This window comes from Corythoichthys intestinalis, chromosome 22 (assembly GCF_030265065.1).
Source record: "Corythoichthys intestinalis isolate RoL2023-P3 chromosome 22, ASM3026506v1, whole genome shotgun sequence".
Classification (NCBI taxonomy): Eukaryota; Metazoa; Chordata; class Actinopteri; order Syngnathiformes; family Syngnathidae; genus Corythoichthys; species Corythoichthys intestinalis.
The window spans coordinates 25,075,263-25,087,594 of NC_080416.1; the positions used below are offsets into that span (position 1 = coordinate 25,075,263).

The 12,332-nt window shown below is 36.2% G+C and overlaps 1 protein-coding gene across 1 annotated transcript in view; it reads right to left on the minus strand.

Annotated features, from left to right (window-relative positions):
• Positions 1–8,454, minus strand: part of laptm4b (lysosomal protein transmembrane 4 beta) — a 30,777-nt gene extending 22,323 nt beyond the window's left edge. The window contains exons 1-5 of the mRNA XM_057827853.1: positions 8,203–8,454; positions 5,671–5,788; positions 1,147–1,220; positions 942–1,064; positions 719–817 (exon numbers count right to left, since the gene is read on the minus strand). Coding sequence (XP_057683836.1) covers positions 719–817; positions 942–1,064; positions 1,147–1,220; positions 5,671–5,788; positions 8,203–8,295 — 507 coding nt within the window. The 5' untranslated portion in view covers positions 8,296–8,454. The remainder of the gene's footprint in view (positions 1–718; positions 818–941; positions 1,065–1,146; positions 1,221–5,670; positions 5,789–8,202) is intronic.
• Positions 8,455–12,332: the final 3,878 nt, after the last annotated feature.

Consider the following 12,332-nt stretch of genomic DNA (forward strand, 5'->3'; position numbering starts at 1 on the left):
AACCATGATCGGAACAACCCTATTTGAATCAAATTTTGCTGCTTCGAGTATTCGTTTAATTAGAGTGGCGTTGTAATGGTTTTGAAAGTGTTTGCATTTCATGTTATTGATTTGGGTGGATACACTGCCCTCTAGTGGCAACAGTGTATATGTCATAACTCATTTAACATGGCTGAATCCAGCTGCTCCCTGTCAAGACCAACATCAAGTGAGTTTTTGTTTGAGCTTATGTTTTTTTAAGCATTCGTAATTTAGTTTATCGTTGTATTTAGCCGTTTTTTGGGTTTTAACGATTTGTTAAAAGCATGGTAAGCTAGCGTCTAAGATCAGGTATTTTAATTTATTTTTAAATGAAAGTGCAATTCTGCATAGTTTGAAGAAACAATCAGGAAGTTTATTTTGTACACGCATTAAATGCTCTTTTGAAAGTGCAATCTTAGCAAGCCTTTTTTATACATCTCCTAAAATTGATTCTGCAACGCATCAAATGTTCCTAATCCGATTACTCAATTATTCAAACTAACAAGTTGATGGATAAATCGACTACTAAAATAATTGATAGATGCAGCCCAAATTGACAGCGACAGACGTCAAATCCATTTGAACGGGGGCGGCGCGTATTGAATGATCATGTTACAAGCATTCAAATCCCAGTCAATTGTACTATTGGTGCACCAAATCAGTCGTCTTGTACCATTCACTACAGTTGTAATGTTACCTTAAAGGAGAGTATGCCGCCAATGAAGAGGAGGACTGCAAAGACGAGGCACATATTATTGGTGGACATGATGTCCTCTTTGTAAGGGAAGGTCCCTGGCTGTGAGCGAGGGGAAAAAAAACATCAACCATAAGTGATGGCGTTTGTACAAGTCCTAAAAAAGTCTCAAGTATTAACATTTCAAGCAAATTCCATGTTAATGTGGCTAAAAGCAAGTACTCACCAGCTGCTGGAGGTAGTCCTGCACCGTGTTGGGGTACACCACCACGCTGATAGCCACTAGGGTGTTAAGGGCAAAGTCGAAGATTTGGTAGCAGAAGAACGGAATGATCCATGCGGCGTGTTGCTGTGCGGGTCATGATGAGAAGTTCAAATGAGAGGGAAACAAGGATAGTGTGATGGGGGGAGAAAAATAAACATTCACTCACCTTGTAAGCGCCATATGTTGCCATGCCACATATAAGAATCATGAGGAGGGAAATTGCTGTTGCTATGCAGATATCTGCAAGGGGAAAAAAGTTTTAGGCTGATGTCAGTCACCCTCGATGACAGTGAAAGAGTTAAGCACTAATGTGTAAAACATTGCCGGGAGGTAAAATAGCTACCAAAGAGTCCTTTGAGGAATTATACGTGCTTATTAGCTTGCATTATAGACAGTTGGTTTCCTTTATTAGCCCTTGGAATCTGAACTCTGTGTGATCGCTAAATTCAATTGGATTGCCGGGTTCATCCAGAGGTGGATTGATAGTTGCCAAGCAGCGCTAACAATAGACGCCTATAAAAAGATGTTGTTTTTTGGCATTCTTTTTCAGCCTTCAGTGTTGTAATTCGAAAAATATATTTCCATTCATTCATAAGGCATTTTCATTGTGTTAAGTAAAAGAAATGAATAGTACATCATGACATTGATATCCTTTCATTGCGTCATCGTTCTGCCTTAAAATAGCTAGCTTGTTTATGCTAGCAGGTAGCACCTCAACTTTACTGTATTTTTTGGGCTATAATTTTTTCATAATTTGGCGAGTCCTGCCACTTAAAACCATGTAAAAAATTCTTAAATGTTATTTCACAGCAACTCACATGACTATAGCTAGCTTTTTTATGCTAACAGGTAGCAACTCAACTTTACTGTATTTTTCAGGCTATAAATGTTTCATAATTTGGCTAGTCCTGCCACTTAAAATCATGTAAAAAATTCTTAAATGTTATTTCACACCAACTGGCATGACTAAGGAATAAACATTACTTACAGTTTGTGTTGTATAGTGCTTTTTGTGCATCGTGCAGCTTAATAACCACTAATGTACTAAAAGCTAACATACAATACAGCCTGGTTTTTATTCTGTTGTTAATATTAGTGTTGCACCGATTATCAATGGCACGAAAATAATGTCATCAGTATCTCCCTCCCACTTCAAATGGCTTGGGCGTTCAGCGCCGTCAATGGCAGCAAATGAGTTGAATTTCTTCTGGCCAAGGTCCACCATTCCACCAATGTATTTATCATTAGTAGACGTCCAATCTATTTGAAGTAGAAATGTGGCAGCGAATGTTCATTCCATGTCACCCTCTTACTTCAAATAGATGTGTTTGACCAAGCCATGTTAGCAATTACTTTACAGTCAAGTGAGTATGCAATGACTATCAAAAGAAAAAAATGTACAGTAATAGTCGGACTACAAGCCGCTAATTTTTTCTCTCATTTTGAATCCTGCGGCTTATAGTCCAGTGTGGCTTATGTGTTGATTGATTTAGGTTAATAGGTAATAGGTATATGATTGCGGCGTCATAAGACTGTCATAAGACCGTCATAATTATGACATATCACTCAGGGGCATTCATGAGTGCTTATGACTGATGTCATTAAGTGTCATCTGGCAAATTTTGTCACTAAATCCATGTATGTCCGGCTCCTATCTTTTACATCCATTCAAAAGTGAGATAATTTGATGGATGACTCTAAATGACATCTGTCATGACAGTGTCATGTCATAATTAGGACTTATGACAGTCTTATGACGCCACTGTCAAAAAAAGTGTTACCGGTTACCATATTTTCCGCACCTAAAAGCCTTCCATTTTTTTAAAAAGCCGATAGTATGCCTTATAATCAATGCGCCTTATTTATGGATCAATATTAGTTATTCATGGCATGACATTCCCTTTAACGCAGCTTCATCTAGTGCAGTTGTCAGCAACACAAAATGTTGAAAGAGCCATAATGGACCAAAAAAACAAATATGTCTGGAGCCACAAAAAATTAAAAGCTTTAAATAAGCCTAATAATGAAGGCAACACATGCTGTATCTGTATTAGTTTTATTAGCCTACTATCAAAATGACAAAGTCGGCTAAAAATACATAATGAGCCTTCATGATTTAATGTTTATTTTCAATGCAGTGCATCCAACGTGCCACGTGACTACTCTGTTGTATGATGCCACCTCAAGTTTAACAGTATTAATAAAATGTTTCATTGCTTTTAGGAAATTATAGAAATGCAATAAAGTAAACCAGTTTTTGAGGTCATTTTTATTTGAGGTTTAGAAAAACAACAAAATGGAACGTGCATAACATGCCCCTCAACTGGGCATGTCTTTGATTTTCTTCATTATCTCAGTTTTGTTTTTGAAGTCTGCACATAGGTGTTTTGATATGTTGATGAATGTCTCCTTCATGTATTCACCATCTGTGAACGGTTTTCCACACTTTATTATCTCCCGGCGTGCAACAAAACATGCAGCATTAGTGGAGTTTGGCAATGCAATCCACTTCTTAAATCTATTTTTGTTCTTCAGAAGTAATAGAATCACACTTTTTCTCTCACTCCCAACTGGGTACTTGGCTGCCTATTTGTTCACAATAACCACCTGCCTGGCATCCCGCCCTGCTGATAGAAACGTGTGCTGCCGGCTATGACACAAATCTTTATTGACAGAAATGTTGAAATTTAATATTTATTCTACACATTTTTACAGCACTGGAAAACGTTAAGAATGTGCCATTTTTGTACTCCTTCAAAAACCACATTAAAACAGTTTCGTATAAAATTTGGTGGGTAGCGGCTTATAGTCAAGTGTGCCTTATAGTCCCAAAATTACGTCATAAGCGGAGTTTAAGGGGGGGGGGGGCAGAGGGGCCAGCCCCCCCCCGGTGGCCGAAAAGTGTAATTGCATGTAATTGACTTTCCTATATATGTATAAAAGTTGTAAAGCATTAAAGCAAACAACAAAAATGAATGAAATGAACAAAAAAAAGATTTTTATAATGGGTCAAAATTATTTTTTGAACCGATCAAGTGACTAGCACCTTAGACGGTCATTGGCTTTGCATATTATTATTTAAAAAAAATAGGCGAGGGTAATCTTATTTTTCAAATGATTTTTTTCTTTGTTTGAAAATATTTTGGGGGGATTGAATGATTTAGACACAAATGTCCTACCCATAATATGGCCCAAAAACAAAAAAGGATTGCTAAAATCAAAGAAAACTTTTTAAATTAAAAATGTAAGTGTTCAAATGCAAATATTTGAGTCTCAAATATTCTATAGCATTCAAAAACTTTTTTTCTATGATTGAATTTTTTTTTTTTTTGATTGAAGTGATTTTTCGTTTTAAAAAAAATTTTTTTCCCCTTTGAATATAATAATAATAGTAATATAATATAATAATAATATAATAATAAAGACACAAATCTCCTAGCAAAAATGTGGCCAAAACGCAAAACAACATTGCTTCGATCAAAAAAGTTGCTTCAATCAAAAAAAAAATTGACTTCAATCAAAACAACAATTCAAAGAAAAATAGCTTTCAAGTGCATTTTTTTGAGTTTCAAATTTATTTTTGCATTCAAACACATTTTTTTTGATCGAATAATGAAGACACAAATCTACCTCCATATGGCTCCGCCCAGGGAATACAATTTTTGACTGGGGTAATTACATTGGCATGACACCGGCGGGCGTACCATATTCAATGGATGACGATCTTGGCGAAAAGTATAGCTGTCCTAAGCAGCCTGATTTAGAATTTAGAATGATGGGAAACAAAAAACGCTCATTTTCAACTTATTATTACACATATTCTTGTAAGTTAACTTTATTGCTGACACTGCGTTTTGGGGTCATCAACATGTTGTCCCCCCCCCCCGGCCGAAAAGTCAAACTCTATGAATAACGGTATATTTTTTTCAAATTATGTGGTATCGGTAAAGCAACGGTATCAGAAGCCGGAAAATGGAATTGGTGCAATTCTAATTATCATAACTTGAATTTTAACACAAAATGTATTTTCTAGGTAAAGGTTTTTGAGACACATTTCCCCTCAAAAATGTGACTTCTGTTTTTTCTCCTTCATAATGCTATTGTTTTTTTAAAACTGAAAAATACATTATACCAAAGAAAAATCTGTACATAAAGAAGGCAATCCTTAAATTGAGCAAAGTGAGCTTTCTCATTCATTAAAACAACTCATCGAGTTTGTTTTCTGCCACTAAAGCTAAAAGCTAAAGCTATTTTTCCCGCCAATGTGCTAGCGGCAGGTTTTTTTTCTCCTTCTCTCAGCACGGACTTAGCTGACGTGCCACAGAGTGCACGAGGTTTCCCTCAGGCGGCCGTGGTGGTCACTGAGCAATACCACGCACAAACACACACCAATGCGGAGTCTGATTAAAAGCAGAGATCTCATTCCCCGCAGGATTATGGCGTCCATCTTGAATGACTCACCAATCCATTGACTGATGACGGGATTTGTTAAATGTTGCCAAGACTCGACAAACTGCTGGGATTACCGGCAATGTTGACAATTTTTCCCGCCTCTTTCTTGTTTACTTCCCAGCTATCTGGCAGAGGTAGCAAATATTCTCACACAGAGTGAAGTAGAGATTCTGTATTTGTGTAAATGAAAAGTAGGCTACGATAAAATTCGAAGTAAATATGACACGTTTGTACTCACTGGCGTCGTCCATGACATCGACGTCGGTGCCCAGCTCGGAGCTGGTGAGGTGGTAGCGGTATTGCACGGGGTCATTGAGGGCCGACAACAGGATGAGTAGCACGACCGCGTTGATGAGCTACAGGGGGGGAAAAAAATCAATTTTGGAGAAAAACTACTTTGACAGGCAGTGACCTTGATGCTAATGTTCTATGACGGTTTGCTGAAAAGCAGTTGCAGACTAATGCTATTTCCATATTTGTCAACATTTCTGTCTACAATGGCAAAAAGGAGACTGGAGTTGGGCAATATGGCCTCAAAATAAAATAATGAAATAAAATTGAAAAAAAGCCAATTGTACATATACAGTTAAGGCACATGTATTAATAGTATGGTGTTATAGAAGGATGGTGTAAACGCTTACAAAAGCCTGCTTGGGGATTTAGCAGGCTTAAGCAGTGTACTACTATGTTTAAAAGCTCAGGTTAGTACAAAAGCATCAATGCTAAATTTAACCAAAGTGCACATGTAGGGTAAAAGGCCATGACGGGAATCTGTTATCTAAAACCAACAAAAACAGGCGTTAAATGTTCAGTTTCAAAAAACTGTTTTTATTGTGAGTACTTATTTTAGTGGCATAAACATGGAAATAAATTATTGAAACATACTGCATAGTTTTCATAAACTAGGCACCGCATATCACTAAAATTGGCATATTACTTAATTCTATTGGAGAGCATATTTCCGGGCAATTTCTTAATTTTTAAATTTTTTAAAAAATATATATTTACCTGATCTAATATTTTAAAAAATAAATGATGTTTTGCATAACTAAAGAGGCCTTTGATGAACCCAAATGTAAAATGTAAATTGAAAGAATATTTGCTCCTGATTTTGGTTGATATGTAATCTGTATCAAACTGAAATGTCACTGTCATTGCACTGCTAATGCCACAACATTGTCACATCCATCTCAGTAAGTAATATATTCTCTGACATCTGTCTAAATCTGGGCGCTGCATAACCTGGGACCTGCATAACCTGGGACCTGCATATGCAATATTTGCAGTTACATTATAGCATTTTTTGCACTGTTACATCAATAGCTATGCACAAACTGTCATTTTCACTTTCATATTAGGTCAGCCATCGGCCTCCTAGTCTGAATACTGTAAATTACGCAGTTATATTACCATACATTACCACTTGCTGCTAGTCACCTATTCATTTTATTCCCAATATGTGTAGTGTAATTTGTGTTTTTATTACAAATTTTTAAATTTTCATTAGACTTATTGTACTTTTGTTCTATGTGATGCACGATGGCGAAGTTTTAAATCTCGAACTCCGTACAATGAAAATAAACACTTTCTATTCTATTCTATTCTATTCTATTCTATTCTATTCTATTCTATTCTATTCTATTCTATTCTATTCTATTCTATTCTATCGTGGTATGAAAAAGTATCTGGAAAAAAAGTTCCAGCACACACTGTTTTTTCATCCGTGTGATTTTGAAAAAGATCAGATCACATTTGATGGTGATTTTATGCATAAATGTGAGAAATTCCAAAAGGTTCAGATGCTTTTTCATACCACTCTGTTCTGTTCTCTGTATAACACTACTGTAATTTTCGTACTATAAGCTGCTACTTTTTTCCTTCATTTTGAATCCTGTGGTTTATAGTCCAGTGCGGCTTATTTGTTGATTTATTTGGGTTAATAGGTAACACTTTATTTGACAGCGGCATCATAAGACCGTCATAATTATGACATGACACTATCATGGGCATTACTGAATACTTATGACAGATGTCATTAAGTGTAATTTGGCAAATTATGTCACTAACTCCATTTATGTCCAGTTTGGATCTTTTAAATCAATTCAAAAGTTAGATAATTTGCCGGATAACACTAAATGACATGTTATGAGCATTCAATAATGCTCATGATAGTGTCATGTAATAATTATGATTGTCTAATGACAGTCTAATGGCGCCACTGTCAAGTACCAAATACCATAACTAGCAATTAATGAAACAACTGGATCAGTAACTGAAGAAATAATTAGTACAGAACTTGAATTTTGATTGTTATTTACATCTGGAGCGCTGCAATGCATGCTAGGAGGAATGTTAGACCCAGAATACAGTGAGGACAGCTGCGGTTTATAGTCCGGTGCGGTTTATCTATGAACAAATGCCGTTTTCGTGTCAAATTTGGTGGGTGGCGGCTTATAGTCAGGTGCGCCTTATAGTCCGAAAATTACGGTCATTATTTTTGATACACTGGATCCAAAACAGAAGCCGATCTGCAGGCGTTGCTATTAAATTTCTTAAAAACGATCCAAAATATTAAAAATTGCAAATCAACATGAATACACTCCATGCAACCTTATTTCACAACAAAAGCAAATGAAATATTGTAGCATCGAGGCTAGCTAGTACAACTCAAATCTATCGGCACGTAAACAAACGCAAACAATACGTCGATTATCTCGATGAAGTCAACATATTTGTTTCAGTCTAGGCTCTTAAAAAAAAAAAAACTTACCATGTACCAAATGCCCAAAATAATGGTGCCCGTCCGGACATGGCAGCAGAGGCAGCAACTCGTCGAGTACCAACGGTCCCACGGCGAAATCATCCTCAAATGTTCCTCTCTTGAACCAAAGCGAGCACTAATTTACATGAAGGCTGCCGGGGGTAATGTCGTTTTTTTACGTTTAAAAGGAATAATAACAGACAAGTGTGGAGTTTGTTGTCACATCAACGTATGTCGAGCGAGCTGTTCGCCTCCTGCTCCTCTGAGCGAAAGAATGAGAGAGAGAATCCCTTAATCTAATCTGGTTCATCCCACAATCATGTGACCTGACATTTATTTATTTATCTAGTTTTTCCCCCCCTATTAAAGCATGGTCGTCGGTGATGGAGTCATGTACATGATTAAAAACCCCGATGTTTACCTTCTCCAATGGATCTGATTATTCTTAGAATTATTTATTCCGGTTTCTTTATGGTAATTGCAGTGCATTTGAAAAGTCTGCGTAACCCTGTTTGAATGTAATGTTATGTGTATATGTGTTAAACAAACGAAACAATTCTTAGTCCAAGTTTATGGAGGACCAAAGCTGCCAAAATTAAAAATATAAATAAGAAAAAAAATCAATCAATAAAAGGCAAAATAAAAACGACTATAGATACAAAAATAAGAATTAAACAAAAATTACAAATAAAAACAGAAATAGATAGATAATTAAATCAAAGGAGAAATAAAAATGAATATATATACAAAAAAAATAAGAAATTAAAAAGAAATGTTAATAAGAAACATTAAAAAGTTCAGAATAAATACAAAAATAAATGTGGAAATAAATATATTAATTTAAATAAATGTCAATCAATAAATTAAAGCGTTTTGCTTTTCTATTTATTTATTTCATTGTTGGCATTAAAGATTTCCAAACTAGAGATGAATTTAAAAATTACGTTGGCACACCTGCCACCATTTTAAGTGGTTTTGTTTACCTCTAATTTTTATTGTTTATGATGTACAGTATATTTATTATGTTACTTAACAATTCGTGTATATTGTAATTATATTTTATATTTCTATATGCCAGTAATTTAGATTTTATTATCATAAAAACGGGTTTTCCCCCATCAAAAGAAACAATGGTGGTTATGGATAAAGTGGTTAAAAATGATAGAAACAATATCAACTGGATTATTTATGTTTAAATTATTTAATCAGTATTTTTTTCTCTATCCTGCCTTTATTTCAAATAAAGTATTCAAGTCTTTTTTTTTTTTTTTTTGCATGTTTGCCAACCCAAAGACTCAATTCATTCCATTAATTAGCTGCAGTAATGATATTATTAATTCATTAGTTTTCTGAACCGCTTATCATCATGATGGTCACGGGGGTGACGGAGCCTATCCCAGCCAACAATGGGCAGGAGGCAAGGTACACTCTGAACTAGTTGCCAGCCAGTCGCATCATGATTTTATTATTATTTCGTGTTTTTCTGGACGATATTCAATTCATTTTGATTTATTTAATCGATTATTTTGTTCATTTTAACTAGTTATACCAATTATATTTGTAATTTTCACCAGACACATTTTTTTAACACACACAATATATAATTGTTTCTATTAGATAAAAAAAAACAATTACATTATATATACAGTATTGGTAAACTCACATTCACCTCTCCCGCAAGCATTTTAGGTTGTACAAATGTTATAAATGGAGCTTTTTCTTTCATTTTTGAATGAATTGCTTTATTTCTTAATTCCATATTTGCTTTTAGGTATGCTATTAAATAATTGTAAATATTTCAAACCGCATCCACGTTTTGTTTTGCTTTACTATTCAAAATTTTATGTGCATTTCTTTTTTTAAATCAACAAATTTTGTGGGCTGGCCTATCTTGAATGGCTGTTGCTTGACTGAGCAAACACACTGGATGAAGGCTGACAGATGGGCCAGTCAGCCAGCACACAGCGCTAAGCTCCTGTGTGGGTGGACCACCTCGACATGGTGTTTACAAGAGGGGATTTTCCTGTGTGGCCACGACTCAAAAAAAAAAAAAAAAAAACCCAAACTAAACTAAATACTACAAGCTCTTTACCTCAATGAGAGCAGTCCAGGCAATTAAATGTGGATTTGTGTGCGCAGAAAATCTCCTGAGACTTCAACTCAATCAGATTATATTTTTTGGGGCATTTTAAAGGCAAATTGAAAAGATGACTATAGCCATAAAATAGAGCATGGCATTTACGGTGAGATATGACTGCTAGAATGCATAAAGAAAAATGTATCCAAAAATAGGAATAAGTGCAAAGACTGAAGGGAAACCCGTAGACTTCAAAACTCTATCGACCTGACACTTCGTCATTCTTTGCGTTTTGCCTTACCATAGGGGGCTGTATAAAAGTCGGCTTTATTTAGTAATAGTCAGGCGAAGACAAGCTTGGATTTTTGAAAAAGTACGAATGCTATACCGCATATAAACAGGAAGGATTGTCTCAGGAGTGATTTGTTTGAGGATTCAAGGTAGTTATTATATTTTTCGTACCATGTATGGTGCTGCCCAAGTGTCCTGGGGCTGAAGTAAGTGGCCAGCATTATACACTTTATAAAAAAAGATTAATCAAAACACTAATCTTTCTAAAACAAACATGTTTTTTAGGAGCCTGAGAGGCCAGCTACAAGTTGACCCAGAAGGTGCTGGCGTATTCTTCGATAGAGAAGCAGAGCGTCAGGCTCATCATGGCAGTCGTCAACCCCAACACGGACGCGGGGCTGAGGCTCCTAGCCATAACTATGGGCAAGCAGGAACACAGGGACACGGCCTGGAGATGTTCAAGAGGACAAGGGAGAGCTGGAGATGGGCCGGACGGTCCTCAAGCGGCCATTTCTCCGCTTGGCCCACATGGCTTCTTTCGGAATGTCGCTGTGGGACTCCCTGATGTGTAGGAAGCACAAGAGCACCTTCTGGAGTTCCTGGCGGTCCCTCTTCAACTGTTTTGGTGCCAACTTCTCCAAGGATGTGACATGAGGGGAAAATAAATAAATAAATAAATCAGGAGCGAGGAAGAACAAGGCCTTGGAGTGGCCGACTGGCAGGAAACGGAGCAGAGTCGAGGAGGGCAGAAAGGAGATGGCGAGGAACACGGATTTGTATAAATCGAGGAAGCTGACCAGAAAACGCATGGGATTGAAGAAGGCTATGTGATTGTTGAAAGACGAGGCTCATATCCTGGCAATACCACATTGATTCATTGTACTGCCTGAATTATAGGCTGTACAAGTATATCTCATATGCATTTTATATTTATGTTTATTTAGATTTATACTTTATACTTGCAAGTCACTTTTGAGATTTGAACTTATCCTGCACTGTAAAGGGAGATGCTCCACATTTTCATTGTACAACTGTATCATGACAATAAAGGGCTTTTATATTCTATAATAAGTTGTGATTGTATATAGAATTTATTAATAATCTATTTATAAATTATTTATAACTGATTCTGCATGTTTTCCTCAAGTATTAAGTTTCTGATATGAAAATTGAGTAATTTATTAGCTGTTGGAAACACGCAGTATATAAAAGAAAAAATAAGCTGGTATTTTGGGCAAAAATTTATATATGTTAAATATTGCTATTGATCCTGAAAATATAGATGATTATGTATGCATTTGGTGATTTTTGTGCATCTAGTGTAAAATCTGAGAATTTTATAGCCTTATATACAAAATAATTAATCGGGATTATACAGGGGAACAACTTTGAATTGTTTCATGGCGCTGCTCATGGAGACTCATATATGACTCAGGTAGGTGCCTGTTTTAGTTTTAGGTCGGCAGCAGCTTTGGTTTTGAAAATATATGAATTTGAGGTTTTTGAGAATAGGGCCCCTACGGATCGGCCCTGTGCCACGTGTCGGTCAATATGCTATGAAGTCTATGGGGAAACCTTTCCCATGTTCCTTGAGTAGAAGCAGCTGTAGAATGGGGCGCCTGAAAGTAATGGTATTCGACCTTTTGTATAAATTTTGTTTGTCTTTCATCTCAACTCCGTTGACGTCGCAAAGATGTTTTTCCTCAATTTGTAATCAATGCTCCAGTTTTGGCTCCTTAATGTGGAAGCCCACCGACTCCACAGAGGGCAG